General features: G+C 47.0%; 1 protein-coding gene across 1 annotated transcript in view; it reads left to right on the top strand.

Moving 5' to 3' along the window:
- The first annotated feature begins 5,049 nt into the window (after positions 1-5,049).
- The window catches only part of B4GALNT3 (beta-1,4-N-acetyl-galactosaminyltransferase 3), a 61,008-nt gene continuing 44,759 nt past the window's right edge, over positions 5,050-21,298 (top strand). Inside the window, exon 1 of the mRNA XM_052667573.1 lies at positions 5,050-5,212. Within this exon, the coding sequence (XP_052523533.1) occupies positions 5,065-5,212 (148 nt within the window). The 5' untranslated portion in view covers positions 5,050-5,064. The remainder of the gene's footprint in view (positions 5,213-21,298) is intronic.

The following is a 21,298-nucleotide window of genomic DNA, read 5'->3' as shown; positions in this document are numbered from 1 at the left end:
GAAAGAAGGATGTAAATGTTTAAGTTCCTGTCTTCCTTACTAATATTTCTTATTACTTGAAAGACTGAACAGAATAAACTGGCAACATTTGTAATATTTGCTGGTGCTTCTGGATCAATGTACATCTTGGACTTTATTCTTTGTTTGTCATTAGGTTATGAACCTTTCCTATTTGACTTGGGTAAGGGAAGAAATTACGATAGTGCTGACCTGTGAATTTGTTTTATTTGTAGGTTGAATGTTTGTCCAAGGGCAGGCAGTGCAGAGTATTGCATGTGCTTTTTCTGTGTGACATCACGTGATTATGTGAAATGTTGCTTTCATGTTGCCAAAACAAATGGGGACCTTCAGGCCAAGAACTGCTTTAGAAAGTCAAGTACTTTCTACCACCTGCAACTGCCTTTTAAGACGTTTTTGGCATTTCCCAGAGGTTTCCTGAAAAGGTTCTGAGCCCTGGGTTAGTCCATTTTCCATCATTTGCTCCAAAGATGAGCTTTTTGGCCAGTCGATGTGAATGTGTGATCTGTATCATTTCAATACAACTAAGTGCCGTGTTATGTAGGTGCAAACAATTTGTAACCTACCTCTCAAATGGCTGACTCTTGGAATATGGAGACAGTCCAAGGATTAAGGATTGGAACTGGGCAAACAAGCTTATTGGGGACTGGGGTGCAAAAGTGTTGCACACAGGGGAAATGTGAGCGGAAGGTGAAAACAAGTTGTGTAGCATTACTTAGGAGTGTGTGCATTTTAGAAAGGGTGTTGAAGTATTGGGCAAGGCACAGAACTAAAGATGATTTAGCAGAGATGAGGAGGTTGTGTAAGAGCTCATACTGTATTTCATTAGGGCTGATTAATATACATGTACAGTGATGAAAAACTACCAGAGGCCTCTTTATCTTAGCAGAGAGGCTGAGCAAGAACAAGCAGCTTGACCCTGGAGATTCAATGTAAAAAGAAAAAAGAGCACATTTGATCAGAAAGATGGTTCTTTTTCTTTCATTATGACAAACTACTTCTGGAGATAATGAATTCTCTGTGTCTGAAACAAAACAAAACAAAAAAAAGATTGTGCCTCTGGAAAAGATGACTTGTTTTAATAAGTTACCAGGCTTGACGTGTTGGACTGTAATGAAATATAATGATGTGAAATAACAGGAAATGATTTAATGGTCCCTTGTGCCTTTAGAGATAGGATTTTTTTTTATTTTTTATTTTTTTTTTTTTTTGTGGGCAATATTCGTAGGGCTTTTTTCAGCACTTGTTCTACTGCTTTTATTATAGGAAAGTATACTGTGTCAGCTTGCCCTACACAGCAAGGTTACAAAAGGAGGAGAAAAGAACAACCCATCTAACCTCATGTTTTTCCTATACCATAATTTGAGTGTAATTAATCATTGCTTTTAGAATGGACCTAAATATGCTCACATGCAACTTAAGTTGCTTGCATTTTTGTTCAGAGACACGTTTTGTCAGTATGGGTGGACTCTCTGGGCACCTAATCTGGAATTGTAATGCCTCTGTACATAGGCCAGGAAGTATTTCTTTGGTAAATAATAAGACACTTATTTTTGACACTAGCTGGGAGCAACATCCCGTGCATTTTGTTAGAGCAGTTCTATCATGAACTGATGAAAACTATGTTGGTCAGACTTTTAATTACAGCTCACAAATACATCTAGTTTTGCGACACTGGAACATATTCATGCCTGCTTAGTCAAAATCTGACTAAAGATGTCACTTCTGTCCCCATTCAAAGCAGCACAACAGCTTATTTGCATATAAGGGACATTTTAAGATTTTTCTTTTTACTATTTTTTGGTAACGCTTTGCTTTCATATTCTGAGGTTGTAATAAATGCTCACTTTGCTCCCTTAAAAAGCTGTTCTTACACTTGCAAGTCTAGCTGTAGAAGCACACTGTTAGCATGTGTGCCAAAACACACTCAGATGCTTCGTAGAAGGGATGAGAGCTGAAAGTGCAGTAACTCCTGATGGCTGCATTCATAAGATTTGGTGTAAGAAACAAAAACTGTTTCAATCTTTAGGTAGCATCAAATCTTTAAGGGTTTGGTTTTTTTTTTTTGTTTTTTTTTTTTGAGACATGCCATAGGTGTAACTGGAATTTACTGGGGGAAAATGCTTCTGGCATGAGAATAGTGGGGATGGAGTTCTGATGCTGGCCACGTAGTACCAAATTAACTATTTGCAGAAAGGATGTCTCTGAGCAGGAGTTAGTGTGGCTGTGCTTCAAGTAAGCTCCAAACGCAGCTGTATTAATGAGGCCCTCAGTAGGGCTGAGCATTCACTTAGGCTAAATTGTGTGTTTTATGAATTACGATGCTGTTGGGTCGTGGACAAATTACACGTGTAAATAGGGATTACCTGCTTTGATTCAGAAAACCCACAGAGGCTTTCTATGTACCAGCCAGTTTCAATGTCAAAGCAAGGAAATCTTAACTGCTCCGTTAGGAAGGGCTTAATTGCTGAAATGGGTTCAATTTGAATAAAAAGCTCTGGATTTACCCTGGTGTAGCACATCCAGGATGTGCTGAATTCTCCTATATTGATTCAGGGATCAAATTGACTCTCTTTCAGTGTAAACATTTATCTCAGCAATGAGTCACTCTTTCCCTTTAGTGCTAGCTTGGCTGGGGAAAGGTCTGATCAGCATCATCCCAGGGGAAGCTGTTTGGCTTTATGCTCAGTGGTGTCCATAATAAAATAACTGTGGCGTATCTTCAGAGCTCCTCTGAAACATAAGGGTGATGGGCACGATCGCTTAAATTATAAAGCAAGTCCTGGTGCTTTTAAGAAAGGAAAGGAGAAAGGTCAGGAAAAATTATAGTCAGATTTGAAGAGAGGTGGATGTCCAAAATGACCATAGACTTAGATGTGTCTCTCGTTATGATAAATCCTAAAAAGTCTTTTGAAAGATCTCACCCTGGACTAGGTAATTTTTTTTTCTTTTTTCTGGAAGTGTAAACGTGCTGTGAATATTAAGAGAGTTCTGAGGCTCAGAAGGCAGTTGAGGCCCATTCATAGGGCAGGATGGATATCAAAGATATGTTCCTCGAGGCACTGGGCTGCATTTAAGGTCACACCAAAATGTGTCCTCTTCGCAGCTGAGGAGGAAGGCCGGGTCATTTCTATGCCATTTTGTCTGCACAACTAGAATTTGAGATGTATTAAAAGTTACGCTGTGAAAAGACAGAAGCATGGGTGAGGTTTCCTACCCAGACAGCAGAGCTGTAGGAAGACAGTGGTGTGACTGCTACTGCTGTCAGTCACACCTGGGCTGTCACTGCAACTTTACTGGTCAAAAAGGTGCTTTTGCCAAGAGTTTAACTGAGGAACCAGTGGATTCTGTTACTGTGCTGCAAAGCATCAGTGTGGATTTTACCAGCATAGCCTATCAGCAACGTGTTTATGGAGTCCAGTACCAAAAAGCCAAGAGGGGAAATAATGGGCAACAGCATCTTCAGAACTGCCTTTTCTGCTAGAAGCACTTCAGCCATTTCAGGTACAAATGTTGAGATGAAGTCAGGAATTGTGCTTGAGAGCGTGGCTGTGGGCAGCAGGGAGGCCCTGCAGTTACCAGGGCTGGTGATGGTAAAGGATGCTTGGGTGTACTGGGTGTGGGGCTGGTAATTGGTGTTAAAGTGAAAGTTACATGGGAAGAAAAAAGGAAAGGAGCAAGAGGCAGATAATTGAACCTTTGGGGAGACTGCAGAGAAAGGATGTTGGCACAGAGCTAAAAGTAACTTACAGAACAGAGAAACAGTTGTTAGATGACCAAAGGCACAAGTGTAATAGAACAAGGGAGGGATGTGCAGAGATGCAGCCGGAGAGGAACAGGAGATGCATGTCCTTAAGTGTTGTATTACTGGGGGAAACACAGCCAAAACAGACAATAAACAAAACCCCAAGCAAAGCACAAAATACCTTGTTGACAGAACTAGTGGATGCTCACTGAGAATGCCCAGTGTGAAGAGGGTGCTCTGGGTAGGCAGTCCCTTTGTTAGTGTAGAGTTTCATTTCCACTTCCCTCCATACAACCAGAGAATTGCATGGTTATTTATTTTAATATGCAAGTTCCAACAGTGCAGTTGTTGGACAGGAGAAGTGTCCCTCTCTAGTTTCTGTAGTCTTGCTTCAAGCTGTGTCCCAGTGGCCAGGCAGTGCCTGGTTTCACCTGCCCTGTCTGGGGATGGACAGATAGAGAATGAGTTTCCTTTTTCTGAGCACAGAATTGTTTGAGTTGGAAGGGACCCTAAAGGCCACTTGGTCCATCTCCCTGCAGTGAACAGGGGCATCCACAGGCAGATCAGGTTGCTCAGAGCCCCATCCAGCCTGATCTTGGGTGTCACCAGGGATAGGGCATCCACCACTTCTCTGGGCAGCCTGTTCCAGTGCCTCACCACTCAGACTGTAAAAAGCTTCTTTCCTACATCCAATCTAAATCTTCCGTCTTTCAGTTTGAAACCATTTCCTTTCGTCCAGTCACAATAGACACTGCTAAAAAAGTCAGTCCCTTCTTTCTTACAGCCTCCCTTTTAGGTACTTTCAGGTACTTGGAGCCTTCTCCATGCTGAACAAACCAAGCTCTCAGCCTGTCCTCATGGGAGAGGTGTTCCGCTTCTGGGATCATTTTTGCGGCCCTCCTCTGGACGCGCTCCAACACGTCCCTGTCTGTCCCGTACCGAGGAGTCCACATCTAGATGCAGTGCTCCAGCGCTGTCTCAGCAGCGCAGAGCGAAGAGGCAGGTCAGCACCTCCCAGAGATGTCAGCTATCATCCCCCAGCTCCGTGCTGGAGGGTACCGACCCTCCCGGGCGGAGGGGGCGACCCGAGGCCGGGCAGCGCTGCGGCGCCGCGGGGAGGAGGCAGGTGCGGGGAGAGGCGGCAGAGCCCGCCCGGGAGCTGCCCCCGCGGGGCCGCGGCGCCGCCCCGCACCTGGGCCCGCCCCGCGGAGGGGGGCCGAGCCCAGCCGGTGCTGTGCGGAGCGGCCCGGCGGCGGGAGCATGGCCCGGGGCGGAGGGGGCCCGGCGCCCTGAGCGGCGCCATGCGGGGCCGGCTGCTGGCGCGCCTGCGGCGGCGGCGGCTGTTACGGCTGCTGCTGGCCCTGGGCGCGCTGGCGCTCGGGCTCTGGGCCGCCTACCTGGAGCTGCTGGCGGCGGCGGGACCCGGCGGCGGAGCCGGCCCTGTCCGCAGTAAGTATCGCCCGTCCCGTCCCGTTCCGTCCCTCGTCTCTCTGCCCGGTGCTGAGGTTTGTGTCGCGAGAGAGGGGCCGGTGTCGGGATTTCGCCTTCTTGCCGTCGGCTCTGTTCGGAGGGCTGTGACGACGCGGGACCCGGCCGGGTTTGCTGAATCCGATGGGCGGGCTCGAAGCCGGCGCTTTGAGTATCGCCTTAACGGGACGGCGGCGGTATGTCCGTACGTACGGGAGGAGACAACGCGCGCCCGGGTGATGCGCGCTGCTGGCCTGGTAACGGTGTGCTTGGTGCGAACTTGGAGGAGTACAGCAGGGAGGAGATTGGGTGCGGGCAGATTCCTTTTTTTTTTTTTTCCTTTTTCCTTTTCCCTTGGAGTCAGCAACCAGGTTATCAGCTGTAGCTGTGCAGGGTGCTCCAGGGGTATCTGCTCCCACAAAGCCCCTACAGGACCAGACCATCAGCTGGTCCATTTGTTCCCTGTTATCTGTGATCTTAAGGTTAAAACCGTGCTTTTATTCCAGCCGATGGGTCTGATTTTGGTGGCTGGAAAGGATCCTATGTCTGTGATGCTGTTTTTATGCATGGTGAAGTTGGGATGGGGAAGATGAGCCTGTGCCAAGTGGCATCGTCTATGCAATGTAGCCAAGCATCCAGGTTGGACATTAGGAAAGAGTCCTTCTTCAAAAGAGTGGTGCTGCTGTGGCACAGGCTGCCCAGGGAGGTGGTGGGGTCATCATCCCTGGAGGTGTTCAGTGACCGTGTGGATGTGGCACTGAGGGACGTGGGCAGTGGGCACGGTGGAGTGGGTCTATGGTTGAACTTGATGATCTTTGAGGTCTTTTCCAATGTTATTCAATGGTTCTATGATTCCTGCTGCATACTAGCCTGCCAACACACTCCGAAACACTGTAAACTTGAAGAGGGCTTCTGGGCGGGGGAGGGCGAGGGAGAGAGCAAGGTGATAAGGGGAAAGGGCTGGGTGTGTGCAGGCACACGGTGAAGGTACTTGTACAGGTAGCATTGCAAAGGGAGAGGGAGTAGGGGAAAGGGCTGGGACAGAGGTGAGAATAGCAGAAATGCAAGCAAGGAAGCGCTGTTATGCTCTGGGTTCTTCCCCTCTGCCTTTAGGCAGGAACTACTCTTACATCTTAGAAAATTCATCCTGTTTCAAGACTGAAACTGGAAACAGTGACATGACTGTGGTCCCTACCAACTAAAACAGAAGATGAGGAAAACAACTGTGTTATATTCAAGTTTAATAAAAAGTTGCGTTCTCTCCCAACCCACCATGGTTGCTGGTGCCACAAGGAGGGAAGGGTGCAGCCTCATCAGGATCCCTGCCGCACCAGAGTGCTGGGTATTGAGGTTGCATTCCCTGGCCTCCTGGGGAGCATCTCGGAAGCTGCCAGCAGAGTGGGGTTAATCCATGACCTTCCCCACCCTTCTTCTCACCCTGTACCTCCAGAAGCCTGCTTTGTTTGAAAAGAAATCTGGAGCTGGAATGAAAAACAACTGGTATTTGTTTTCTTCTGCTTGTTAGAACAAAATAGTGTTTTCTTCTCTTGGGACTGGGTTGGCTGTGTTTGTGACCCTGTGTGGTGGCTCTTTCCAGAGGTCCTGGAGAGCTGGCAGAGGAGGGGGTGATTCTCAGAGCAATTAATGCTTTTTTTTTTCCTTCACGCGTCCCAGGTGGGAGCCCTCTGTAAGTCACAGCTGGGAACCAACCAAGAGCTGCCATCTCTAATGACCTGATGCAACAGCCTCCCTAGTTATTGCTGATAAAATACAAAGGCTGTTTACTCAATAATTTTTCTAAGTAAAAGGCTATAAGGCTCCTTCCTTGAAGCAGAAAGCTGTAGATCTTGGAAGGGAGCTAGGGGAGATCTGTTTTTGTCTATGTCTGTAATTGATCTTTCTTCATGCCCCCAAAAAAGTGTTGTAGAACTGCCTATGAAGGAATGGATATGTGTGTGCAGAGAGGTCCTTGGGCATGGCTGTTCTCCCCACCTTCATACTGCTCTCCCTCAAGAGGTCAATGTGGAGTGGGAGAAGTAAATCTGCAGTGGCTGCAGACAGTGGAGTTAAATGGTGCTTCAGAGCTGTGACCTTGACTCTCCTCCTTTTTTGTATGTGGAACTCTGCTATGCAACGAGTTAAGCACATTAATCATGGAATCAAAGAATCAAACCTCTAAGGTTGGAAAAGACCACTAAGATCACTTAGTCCAACCCCAACTCATCCCCACCATGCCCATTAACCACGTCCCTCAGTGCCACATCCAACATGGTTCTTGAATACCTCCAGGAACAGTGACTCAACCATCTCCCTGGGCAGCTTATGCCCAATGCAGCACCACTCCTGAAAGTAAATGTTTCCTAACATCCAACCTGAACATCCCCTGGCACAATTTGAGGCCATTACCTCTTGCTCTGTTGCTGTTCAGGAGAAGAGGCTGATCCCAACTTACCACAAGCTCCTTTTCAGGTCATTGTAGAGAGCAATAAGGTCTCCCCTGAGCCTCCTCTTCTCCAGACTGAATAATCCCATCTCCTGCTGCTGCTGCCCATAAGACATATGCTCCAGATCCATCACAGCTTCATTGCCCTTCTTTGGACACATTCCAGAGCCTGAGTGTCTTTCTTGTAATGAAGGACCCAAAACTAAACACAGCACTTGAGGTATGGCCTCTCTAGTGGCCAGTACAGAGGAAAATAAATAACACTGGCTGGGAGAGCATAAAGGACCTCAGAGAATCTACTGTAATAATTGGTACTTAGTGGTCACGGTCATTGCATCACTGTGCAGGGAGAGTCTCTGGCTGTGGGATTCCTGGGGACAGATGGGAAGGGGTGGGTGAACATGTGGGCCCTCAGGAATGGCACCTTCCTCTGAAGGTAATACTGAAATGAGGAGCCAGTCTGGTTAAAAAGAAAGTAATACCTTCAAGTGTGGCTGCATCAAGATATCCCTAAATATGAGAATATGGAGGAAAGCTTTACAGGCAGGGCTGTTGTCTCCTGGGCAGGAGAGTACTCCTGTTGTTACTGGGAGGTGTGCTTGTTTCTTTTATTTTTCTTTCTTTTTTTTTTTGTTAATTGAGCATATTTGGCTGTCCTGCTGCTCAGTAGGTATTTATAGGAATCTTAAATAAACATGTTTTCAGCTGAGGGAGGAAAACCAAGCACGCTGATGCGAGCAGAAGATGGGGCACAACTCTCTTCCCATTGGATGTGGCTTCTTGTCATCTGACACAAGTTGTAGCAGGCAGGACGCTGCCTCCCTGCCAAGGAACCTGGGCACTGGCAGCTTGCGCTGGCTGCCTCGCAGCAGGCTCTGAGCAGAAGTGCTTTTCCCATCTCTGCTGGTTGCCACACAGCAAGCTTCACCCCACCAGTGGGTGCTGAAGGAAAGGATCTTCTTTTTAGAATCACAGAATCTATTAGGGATGGAAAAGACCCTTAAAGGTCATCTGGTCCAACTCTCCTGCTATGAACACAGCTCGATCAGGTTGCTCAGAGCGCCTCCATCCTGGCTTTGAATTCCCCATAGACATGGCATCCACCAAGGACCGGATGAGTGAGTGAAGAGTAGGGAAGGGAGGAAGCAACAGCGAAGCACAGAGCAGTGGGGCTGGAGTCTGAGTCCTGTGTTCTGCAGTGCTGTTGGCTTGGCAGCGCAGTCAGGACAGTGGGCGAGGGCAGGGAGAGGTCTTCCTGAGAGAAAACCATGCTCAGCGTGGATAAGTGAATCCCTCTGTGCAGAATCCCTCTTTGCCTTAAAACTTTGTATCAACATCATAAAAGTGAATCAGTGAACAAGCTTAGAGACAAGGTCAGTCCCAGCTATTGCTCTGCTGTCTTGTTTTTTCTTCTGTGAAGGCTGGGCTGTTTTGTGAGGCCATAAGTCACTTGCACTGATTTCCTTTATTGCAGGTGAGTGATGCTGAGCCAGGTTAGAGCAGGGTGTGCAGGATTAGATGAAATTGCTGGGAGGTGCTGCCTGTAGAAGTAAGAGAGTAAGGGGCCCTGCTTTAACCTGCTCCTCCTGGCTGCTCCAACCCACCCCTGCTCCTCCGTATTTCTGCGTTGTGTGTAAGCAATGCTGGGACTGCGTTGTCTTCCCACTTGGGTTTGTGACAGTCTCATTTCTTGGGTTCTGAACTGCTGCTCTAATTCAGCAGCATGCAGTTCCAGTTTCTGAAGCAGGAAGTAGGAGGGACTAAGGAGAATCCAGGGAGATGTGCTTGTAAAATTCACATATGACAAAACTTCCCATCCCCAATATGTGTGCCTTTAATGTTTCCACCCCTAGAAAATTGGCTCCAGGTTATTACAGAGCAGCGTGAACTGCATAAAACCTATCTTGAGTCCTGGCAGGTGCATGTGTGTGTGCTAAGAGGCAGCTGGTGAAATACTGAAGTTGCTCAGTGTAATTTATCCACTTCTATAACCTCATTGCATCTATGCATAAGGCTGTGCATGCTCAGATGTGCAGCTTTGTTCACGTGCACACTGTCTGGCTTTTGAAATTGCTCACACTCACACTTACTTGCCCGTGCATGCTCAGTATCACTCTTTTGCATAGCTAATTGCACCGAAGGCTGCTGAGTGCCCACAATGAGAGGTTTAAGCATGTGGTGCTCCACGGGTGGCCGAACCTTTACTGTTTCCCTTTAGTGGGAAAGTCAAGCTAGATACCTGCTCCTATGTTCTGCGCTGGTGAGACCTCACTGGAGTACTGCATCCAGATGTGGAGTCCTCAGTAAAGGAGAGATGTGGGTCTATTGGAGCACATCCCGAAGAGGGCCACAAAAATGATCCAAGGGATGGAACACCTCCCTTACAGGGACAGGCTGAGGGCTGGGGCCGTTCATCTGGCACCTCTGAAGACAGAAACGAGACACTGGTTAGCAGTGACCTGCGCCAACACTGTTTCTCGAGGCACAGCATGATTTGGGAGAAAGCAAGCACTGCGGGCAGGACGGGTTTTTGACTTGGAGGCAATCGATTCCTTCCCATGCACATACAGCAAGCAGCTTGTGAATCTGGCTTTTTCCACTTCTTGACGCGAAGTCAGGTCGGGATCTGACTTGTATGTAACCTCTTTCTGGAGCGGCGCCCAACGCCTGGCTCCCTGCATGCTGCATGAGAGCTGTGAGTGTTTGCTCTCTTGGAACCTGGCCCACCATCTGCAAGCGATTTGGGGACTTTCTGGGGCCAGGCAAAGACTGTATTATTATTAGAAAGAACCTCTTGCACCACCCCTCTGACTACATACGTTACCTGTGACAGGTTTGTGTAAAGGTGTGCCAGCACAATGCGTACTCTCACACCACACCTTCCTGTCCTGTTGAATCAGGCTGTGAGGATTACTCATACATCGGGGAGCTGTGCCTTCCTCTGTGCCTGCTCCACAGTGCGCTTGGCAGAGGAACGCTATTGTCTTCTGGAGGTGCATCTCCGCGGGTGGCTGGCATTGAGCTGTCAGCACGAAGGCTTTGTCTTGTGCCTCTCACCTGCAGGTTCAGGCAGATGTGGAGGCAGAGTGGCACTGGGAGAGGTGATATCTTTCATCTCCTGGTATGGAATTACCAGTGTCTGCAGTGCTGTGAAAAGCAGGATGTCTTCCTGAATGCTCTACTGTAGGTCATGGCAATAGCAATTGTGGGATGATAGACTTTTTCCTCCTGTGTTTACAGTGATTGCCGTAAGAATAGATGGAATCTGTGTACTTGATGTTTTGATGTTTTCCTGTTCTGTTTTTTCTTGCTGTGCACTGATATTCCTTTTTTCAGACACTTCCCAATGCAACAGCTTTTTTTTTTTTCCCTAAGCCTGCAGTAGTAGTTGAGAAGGGCTTTCCAGAAGAGGAAATAAGCTATCGTATTTAATGTGGTGGGAGATCTAAGAAAGACACACATAATGCCTTGGGTGGGAACAGGTGTGAACTTGGTCCTTAGATACTTCTACTTTTTATGATCTGAGACATTTGTAGTCTGCGTGTTTAATCAGCCAAGCCAAAATACACCTCCAGCTTTGGGTCTTTGCAGTCTGAGCTCATCTCTTGTTCAGTCTTCCAAACTCATTTCTGAATGATTTCTGGAAGCTTAAAAGAAGAAGGGGGAAAAAAAAAAAAAAAAAAAAAAAGAAAAAACACCAAAAAACCCCAACAACCCAATGCATAGCATCCAAAGCAGAAGAATAAAAGAAACCAGGTCTACCTCTACTGACTTTGGCCAGGTTATGACCAGAGCTCTTCTGCATCTCTACCCAAGAAACTCCCCCATGCCATTTTAGCACAAGGCTTTGGTATTTCTGGGCTGGGGAGAGCCCTCTGCACTTGGGAGTGTTAAGGTTATGTAGGGGAACATTGCTGTCAATCAGCCCTCTCCAAAGACATCACAGGGATTCATGTTGGCATGAGAAATTATTTATATTAGCCACAGTGAGCAACCAGATTCAGTTAGTTGCTGAGGTGTGGATCACTTCAGATGATACAAAGATTGCCAGGTGAACCTGTGAGTCTCCGTGAAGCATCAGTGCTACTCTCATAAGTTCACTAATTCTGGTTTTATTTCCTCAGACTTGGTTATTTTGGTGTGATATGACTGTCCCATTTGAGACTTACTTATTTTGAAGAAAAAGGACTGGATGTGGCTTCTTCTCTCCTTTCTTTTTAGAATCTGGAGAAGCTGTCATCCATTACTCTATATTGTACATTTATAATGGCAAAAATATTACATCTTGTGCTATTCTTGCTTCTCTGTGTCACTGTTTTCCATAGCAGATGCAAATTGTGTCCCAGACCTTTGCATCATACATGGGTTGGTTTTGTGCTGCCTGGTTTCCATCTCATCTACAAGTCCCCAGTGACCTTGATTTCAGACAGACTAAATATTCCTGGGTTTTGTTTCCAATCGAGCAAAATATGAGCAGTTGACAGCCAGCACGACTCCGTAATGTAAAAACACTAAATACAGACCAGAGACTTAACTACAAGGTTTTCCGTAACAGGCATCTTGTGTATTTTTAACTTTCTTTTCCACTGGCCCACTGGATTTTAGGTATCAGGAATTAGAAGGTTTCGATGGAAGGCTGTTTTTCACTGGAATTTTGTAAATTCATGCATGTTGAACAGCAGTTCCTTGTCAGGTACTGTTACATCTCTTTTACCAGTAAAAAACTCTTGATCTGTATCATCTCCTGTTAGGCTGCAGAGTTGCCTGGTAAAGCTCTCTTGATGGGAGAATAATCTATATCCACAATATGTGTATTTTTTCCTGCCATTTTAAATAAATATGCTTCTGCCTTGCTTCAAGGGGCCACTTATTTCCATGTCATTAGTGTGGGCTGTTTGACTTGGCCCATGTACGTGGTGCTGGCAGCTCCGACAGCTTCCTCAGCGCTGCTGTTTGTTTGAACCTAGTTAAGCTGTCTCCAGCCCTTCTCGTAAATGCTTCACTTCCTAAATTAGTTTTATTTACATTATTTAATGTTGCTATCTGTAAAATTGTGGTAGTCATGTCTGGTTGCTATTAACCCCATCTAGGCCATAGAACAAAACTTACTGAGGGCTGAGAATATCCTGCCCAGACTGCCACGTACTAATAGGCTCCCTGACCTGCTGCAGCAACTCACTGCCAGCATCAGTGCTAGCTGCTGCAGCCTGTGATTTGCTGTGAGCAGGCCAGCTGAGAGGTTTTAATTTGTTTTCAGTCAAGACATCGTATAATGTGCTGCTGTATCTCTGTTTCCTGTGCTAGCAAGTGCCTGCAATCACTGTATCTCCCTTAGGCTTTCAGTCGGTCTGCAGAGTGGGTTTGTACTGCAGCAGCAACCAGTGTGTTGACTGTGGACTGCAGAATTAGTGTTTATTCTCAGAATACTGAGTATTATTCATTTAGCTTTCGTTTAGTTTTTTAGTTGAAAGTCCAGCCCTGTGTCTATAGGATGTTTTAGCTCAGCAGGCCTGATTGGAGCTAGGAGTTGGACTCAGTGACCCTTATATTCTAGGGATATTCTATGAATAGGACACTATTTCAAGCATTTATAATTTTTCCTCTCAATTTTTATTTTTTTCTTTTTACCATGTAGGTTATTTAGATTCTCTTGCTTCAGCCTGGCAGATCGGACTTTTACAGAGGCTTGGGTGATGCCTCACTGTGATTGTCCCCCTACAGCAAATATCCCTATGGATTTGAGTTCATCCAGATCCTAGGAAAGAGCTAGGCCAAACACAAAAGGCAAAACAAGAGAAAGGGCCAAACACAGCCCTAAAGGCAGCTTGTGGTAAAAGGTTTTGCCCTGTTCACCTGTTTTCCAGGTGCTCTGCAAGCACCTCAAGCATCAGAAATTCTTTGGTATTGGCCACGATTCTCCTTTCCCCTCACAAACAAAATTCTCTTTATAAAGGTGTTTAATTTTTCATGGCCTACACAAGCACATGGGCTGGGGAAATTTGCTTTGTTGCCTCTTTCTGTGCTGCCATGGCTCCTTGTCTGTTGACTCTCAGGGCAGTTCTCGGTCCTGCTCTTTCACATCCACTTCCTTGGGGAAGGAAAAGCTTTTTCAGTGTACAAGGTGAAGGACATCTGCATTGCTCTGTACTAAGCTATGCTGGGAACTTTTTTATCCTCTGATAGACATATTCTATTTCTGTCTCTGTTGTTTTGGTCTCCTGCCTCTTCAGGGAATGAGCTGTGCTTTGTGACACCAGGGTTTGACAAGCTGTAACCTTGGTAGTGGGTGTTCTCTTCCCCACGCAGTTAATAGCTGCAGCCCTTCATGTGTGTTTACTTGTCTGTAAGTCACCTGCTCCAATGGTGGAGCTGTGGTGGCCATCACTCAACCTGAATTTCATATAGTTTTGCTGCTCATGGCTTTCCAAATATGTTTCTCTGTAGCTGGCATGATGCTTCTCACCTGTGCTGCTGTTCACTTCCTTTTTTGTGTAGCTCTGTTTTAATTAGGTATCACGCATAGAGACACTGAGGAGGGGAAAGAAATGTTTCAGTGTCTTGCAGCTCTTGAAAAAGTAGAGGAAGAAAGAAATCTGAAAGATGAGGAAAGCGGGAAAGAAGCAGCAGTGTTTGGGAATGTAGGCCAAGGGAATTATTTGAGAAAGAGAAAGCCAGAAATGGAGCATAGTGAGGTGAGCGTTGAAGCAGAGTGGTCAGAAAATGCTGGTGGCCACCCAAAAGCAGTGGGTGACAAAGAGCTGAAGTCTGAATTAGAAGTAAATGCTTTAGATTTCAGTGGAGCAGAGGCTGGGACCAGTGGTGTTGGGTGCAGAGATCAAAAGGAGAGGAGATGAAGGAAGAGGTTGGAGGGTACAGGGTAAACTGCTGACTCTGAGTTTTAAAAAGGAAAACGCAGGAGTGATAATTACAGAAGCTGCTAGCAACTGGTTGTAAGCAACTCTACCTAGGTGGCTTAAGAGCATGCTTGCTGTCACAGGGGTTTTTGATGCCTTGAAAATTGGTACCATGGTGGCTTTTTACTGCGGTTGTGCCTGCCAAGACATCTGGTTTCCCTGTACCTAGCGTGGTGCTCTGTGCTGCACTGCTCTGCATCACTTGCAGCGCGTGGTTACCTGCTTCATCCTTACAAATGCTCGTAACTCTGTAAATATGTGTAACACATGGGATCCTGTCATGGTCTTGGGATTTTTAGCCCTCCAGGCAGCAGGCGAGCTCCAGCAACAGGTCTCTGGGGAGCTGTGACGTGGCCTCGCTCCGTCCCCCACCCGCCATGGGTTTATATTTAGCTGGAAGCATGCGGGCCGTTTGAAGACAAAATCTCCAGCCCTCACCTCAGTGCTGCCCAGCTTTCCGCAGCTCTCCAGCTGCCTGGGTGGAGAGCTGGAGGCTAAAATTAGCAGGGAGCTTTGCTCTTGCCAAATGCCGCATCTGACCCAGCCAGGCCTGGCAAGGGGGAGATGAGTGTAGCCCTGAATCGCTCCACACAGAGCGGCAGGCCTGCTGCTGGCCTGCTGCCACATCTGGTGCCTCAGGGTGCCACTGAGAGGGGGGGGAGGGCTGGAGCGGCTGGGAGGAAATCCTTATTCCCAGAGCTCTGCTTCCTTCTCTGCCTCTCTTTGAATATGTAAACAGGCTGGGAGGCCAGCTTCTGCTCCTGGATAACTCTCTACTCGGGGAGAGGTTTTCTGGGCAGATGTGGGGTTTGGCTGCTGTCATAAAACTATTTCAGTGCTCCCACCCTGCCAGAACAAGCTGCTGAGGAATTTGCTGCCCTCAGTAGCACCCACCGTAAATGAGCACTTGTCTTTTTATGGCTGAGAGGGGTGTGGTGTGGTGGTTACAGATCCAGTTTGGGGGAATGGGGTGCTGCTGATTAGCTGAAGCTCCAGGACAAGGCCCTTCAGTGGCCTGTACCTCTGTGATACTAATGACAACAGTTACTTAGCCTTTTGAAACACTCGATGTCTGTGAAGAGAGAGCATTAATTGGGCTCCCACTGACTCCAGTTCAAGGGGAAAGCACATTCACGGGATCACAGAATCGATAAAATTGGAAGACCACTGAGACCATCTAGTCCAACCGTCAATCCATCGCCACCATACCACTAAATCACATCACCCAGTGTGACATCTAACCTTTTCTTGAAAACCTCCAGGGATGGTGACTCCACCTGGGCAGCCTGTTCCACTGCTTCACCACTCTTTCTGAGAAGAAATTTTTCCTAATATCCAGCTCGAACCACCCCTGGAGCAACTTAAAGCCATTACCTCTCATCCTATCACTGTTACTTGGGAGAAGAGGCCGATCTAATTGTAGTGACTACATTGTTTCATACTGACCACTATGCTGGACCCAGCCAGACTTGCTGGTATCCTGCTGGCGTGGATGCCTCAGGCATACCTCACTTCAAAGGTTCTCACCTTTGACATTTCCCGTTCATTGCCCTTGCTTGAATTGCACAGCCCTGGAGCAAGAAATGGGTGGAAAGATGCAGCAGAGATGGGAACTTGATCCCTAAGTGCATAGTGGAGCAAGGTGAGCATCCCAGACAGCCAAAATAAAACCCAAAATAAATGTAATCGAGGTTTGTATTGAGATTTTTTTTTTTTTTTTTTTCCCAGCAATGTGATGGATGCCAGGATGCAAGTGCAGAAGTAGAGTCATGCTGGACATGTGGGGTCTGCTTGACGTGCCCTGTGAAGGTCCTGTCTTCAAGGAGCTCTGTTTCCAGAGCACCTCAATGGCAAGGAGCTAAAGGAGTGCTGGCAGGCACTGCTCATGGAGAAAGTTAGGCCAATGGCAGAAAGAAATAAAAATCTATGATGGCATGTTCATAGTCTGTCTGGTGATGTTTCTGTTGAAAGGCAAATGAAATTCTCCTTTTACCCCTTTTCCTACAAACAACAGAGAAATGAGCAGATGGAATGGCTGCACCTCATGTGTCAACCAGCCAATGTGCCAACTGGCCTCTCCAGTTGTGTCTGGAGATTTTGCAGTGGGTGTGCCAGCCGTCTGCTAGGTCTCTGCTACACTGGTTGGAAGGGAAGAGCCCTGGAGGCTGGAGGGATGTGGTGCTGACAGTGTCCATCTGTGCACCTGCATCAGGTCTAGGTGCTTGCCTCCTGTGACCAGCATGGTATGTGTCTCATTCCAGCAAAGCAAGGGAAGCAGAACTGTCCTGTGGGTGCCTGGCTTCCCTTTTTCCCTGCCAAAGGTGGAATGAGGAGTCCATGAAGGCCACTGAGGTATTTTTAGCATAGGTAAGAAAGGTGAAACATATGGGCTGAGGCAGCTGCAAAGTGAATTGCACGCTCTGCCAAGTCCAGCTCAGGTGAATGTTTTTGCTGGTAAGGATTTGCACCAAACCCAACAAAGTGAAATATTACTTAGAGACTTAGCTTGGAGGATGAGGGAAAAGGAGACTCCATCTTCTCCCTCTCACACCAATTTGGCAAATCCTCTGGTACAGGACTGCTTTCTCATTTTCACACCTTTCTGCTCTTGCTCTTGCAGGCAGTGTGTGTAGTGGCGGTTTTGTCCTGGATTGCACAAGTTTGTGCTGTGAGTGCATTTGTACAGTGGGAGGTGCATAGGCTACAATTCTCCTTTCACACTTCTTGGATTTTATGTGTTTGTTATGGGTGCTTGGGACTTGTCAGCTCCCTGTAAGGCCAAAGTAAAAATGCTTTGCTTTGCATTCTTCTGTAATTTTTGTTCTTTTAAATACATGTGTTAGTACTGTCTGGATCTGTAGCTTTGTAAAGAAATGTCTGTAACTACACTCTGCAGATGTGCACACTCAGATTCTAAAGGCATCTCCATGTGCTCCTCTTGTTTGCTGAGCACACCTAATCAAACCCTGTTTGCTCTGGGCTAAGAAGTAGAACTTCCTGGCAGAAGAACTGCAGCCCCTGTACTTTACTTGTCCTCTTCTCTTTGGCCCAAAAATTGAATGCCAGACAGTTGGGTTAGAGCTAGGATAATTTTACATGCACTTGGTTGACCCAGGGTGGCCTGCATGGATGAACCCCTGGTTGCAACTCTTCCCTCTGAGCTTGAGGTGGCCATGGTGCAATGGGTAGGTGAGGTGAGCTGGGGGTTCTAGCAGCCCAGTAGTGTGCTACTAAACTACCCTTAAGCTTCCTGCAGTACTTCATGCATTGCTTTGTAGGCCAGAGGCAAGTCTTCATGCTAGCTTTTCTGTGTGTCTGTTCTGCGTAATGTATTCATCAGCTGCAGTGGTTTCATTTGTATAGAGCCAAGGTGTGAGGCTATTAATTTACACTCTACTCTGATGTTTTTACACCAGGGTTGACATTAAAGTTCATCTTAAGATCTATAAGATCACAGATGTTGATGCTTTGTTAAAACTGAATGATGCAGGCTGTGTTCGGCCCCTGGAGGCAATGAGATGAGCAAGTGATTCCAGTCACTGTCAGTGAGCTTTCCCTCTGGTGTTGGTCCCTTGTCAGCACTGGGTTTCTCTTGATTTCCCTGTCACCCAAAGATCCTCTCTGTGTAGGACATGTATGCATCAAAAGCACCAGAATTAAGAGACTTCTGTGAGTAATATTTCTCTGATAGGTGCTGCTGTCTTCCTGCCCAGACAAAGTTGGCAGTGCCCAGGTAACCCCAGCATACAGCAATACTTGCAACATGGGATTGCTGCTATACACTGCCTCACCTCCTACCATCCCCATCTGCATGGGTATGGATGCACACTTACAAGCCATGCACTGCTCTGCTTCACCCTGCCACATGTCTCTCCTCTGGCCAAGGGGCTCCACGTATCCCTTCCTTCCACAGCTGCATGCTCCCCTGTGCTCTCAGGGTGTGCAGATGTACCCCCATATGCTCACTTTCTGCATGAATACCCATCTACCTCAGCATGCATATGCCTGCAAGTTGCTGACCTCACCTAGTACTGCTCTTGCAGTGTTCCTCTTCATGCTTGCATGACCTTGAAAGCCTTTCTCTCTGCTGCCAAGCTCCCCCCTTCATAACATGCTCTGTGTTACATTTTTTTTCCCTTTCTTGCCTTCTTAGGGGTTCAGAGCAGTGGTTGTGAAGGTGGTAGTTCAGATCTCACATAAATAAGACATGCTGTGGCCATGGCTCTTACAATTTTCCTTTCTAGGGTTGCAACTATGTTTCCATTTCAAGTTCTGACCCCATCCCATGCCAACTGCTCACTGGGTTGGTCCATACAGCACAGCAGAGAATGTCAGCATCCTCAGCATTGCATTGCCTCTGTACCCTAATCCTGAGCAGCCATCTTTACTTTTCACACCTGCCTGCCTCCTCCTCTGCACAGGCCATTCTCTTGTCCTTCCCTTCCTCGCTGTGCACAACACATCCTGATGACGTAGCTGCACACATGCCTGTTTCAGTTGCAATGAGCTCCATGGGCTGGAGCAGCAGAGCTGCAAGAGGTAGCATCTTTCTCCCAGAGGAGAGCATAGTGGGACGCAGACAACATCATACAGAGCCACTGCCAATTTCTGTGTGCCTCCCGCACTCTGTGCAGCTTGTACAGCTTTCACTCAGCTTTTCTTCATCTGGGCTGGTGGCAGTTCTTGCTCTTCCCATCTTAGGGCTTTCTGCACTGAACTATCATCCCAGCTCCTGATAAGAAAGCAGCTGAGCCTGTAACATGTACACCTCTTCAGACTTAGGACTGTAGCCCGAGATACATGTATATTTAGAGATTGTAGTTTATCAGGAAGTGTACCCATATTCACTTCAGCATCCTGTTCCTCAGCTGCTTAACAAAGGCTTTCTTAATCTCCCTTTGCTTAATCAGAATTATAAGATCTTCCCATTCCTCTCCTTGGGTGTTTCTGTAGTTTTCCAGTGCTGGCAGGTACACAAGTACCTGAAGGTGCTGGGCACCTTCCTAAAGGAAACACAAAGAAGCCATTATGCAGAGTTCTTAAGCTTAAGGGTTGTCACTTGTAGGTGAAAAAAATATGTATTTTAACAAGTCTAAAATTGTGAGAAACATTCTTGAACTTTGAGAATCTTGTTTGTGTTCCTACAGCCAAGGTAACAAGCGTCATTACTAGCTGTCAGTCACTTCTTAGTGCTTAACAGGGCAGGGCAGCATGCAAACTGCTTGTAGGGATCCGAAGATTTCAGCCTTGTAGCACATTCTCGTATTTTTCTGTAAAAACATCACAACTGGATTGTGTCTGTCTATCTCACTGCTACACACAAGAGGGCCAGGTTAGCCATCTGAGGGAAGAGGGTCTCCTTGAAAGCCCGCATGCTCCATAGTGTTTGCCAGATTTCCTGTCCTGGCACAGCCCTTTAGTGCCACTCTCAATAGCTCTCCATCAGGAAGGCTTTGACTAAAGGGTATGTATGGGGAACTGGTGTGGATCATTGTGTGTTGCCTCTGCTCACTGGGAAAGGCTGCTCTGGTTTCCAATAGTGGGTGCTGCAGGGCAAGTTTCTGCTGTGTCCCAGCTCCGGCACATGAATCTACTCTGTCTCACCCTGAGAAATTTAGCTTAAGAATCCAGGATAAAAAGAAGCAAGGATGCTCATTAATCAAATACATAATGTCAGGCCCTCCCTGCCACTCAGTGTAGCATCCCAGACAGGTGTCAGATGAAGCTGATAGGTTGTGGCCAAGGGAACCGACAATTAAGTGGGTGATACTGGCTAAGCACAGGTGGCCATGAGATGTGGAGGTGGGAAAACCCAGACAGGTGCAGGATGAGGGGCTGCTGTGTCTCTGGAGAGCTGCCTAGGTCTCCTAATGACCCGTAAGTGTGAGAAAATAATGACCCCTGTTTTTACAAGACTACTGTCACCTGCTTTTATCCAGTCCCTAATTCAATTCTGCCATTGTTCCCACCCAATGCATCCTGGATGGAGCTGGCTTCCAGGCCAGCTCAACAGGAGCAGAGCTACTCCTGTCAAAAATAGCAAAAGTGGACAATACTGCAATGTAGGATGCCTCCTTTTGGCCATACACAAATAATACCTTTCGACGCCCTACTCATTCCATTCAGCAAGTGTTGAGTCTGTCAGGTCATCTGGACTGCTTTGTTTTGGAATCAGCCGTGCAGCCATATACCTGGCCTGAGCAAATCATTTCCTGGGCCAGAATGCTGCTGGTCAAAGGTCTTCAGGGTCTCAGCAACAATCCAAAGCACTTTGCCTGGGAAACAACCAGTAAGGAACTGGTAATCAAGAAAAACTTGGTACAGTCTAAATTGGTTAGTGCTAAAACAGCAGAAAGTGTGATTATATCTGGATGAAGAACCAGCAAAAATGATATATGTGCATTTCCAGGCACCTGTGTATATCCTTCTGCAAAACAGCCTAAGCCAAATAGTTTTCTCCTGGGGAATGGTAGCAAAAATCCTGTTGAGCTCAATTGGATCAAGACGTAACTTGATGTGGCTGATTCTTCCATGCCTTGTGTGAAGGGGAAGGGGCTGTTAAAGCAAAGTGGAGCCCTTTCCTTCCTTCAGCATACACTTGGCTGCTGCTAGCATATTCCAAGAAAGCAGCTATAGTAATGTGTACATGATGCAGGAGTATTTCAGTGCTGAATTTGTATTCAGGTGCTTTTCTGATGGTGTTGGAGTTTC

This window comes from Tympanuchus pallidicinctus, unplaced genomic scaffold (genome assembly GCF_026119805.1).
Source record: "Tympanuchus pallidicinctus isolate F22 unplaced genomic scaffold, pur_lepc_1.0 scaffold8, whole genome shotgun sequence".
NCBI lineage: Eukaryota > Metazoa > Chordata > Aves > Galliformes > Phasianidae > Tympanuchus > Tympanuchus pallidicinctus.
This window is presented reverse-complemented; position numbering and strand designations above follow the sequence as displayed.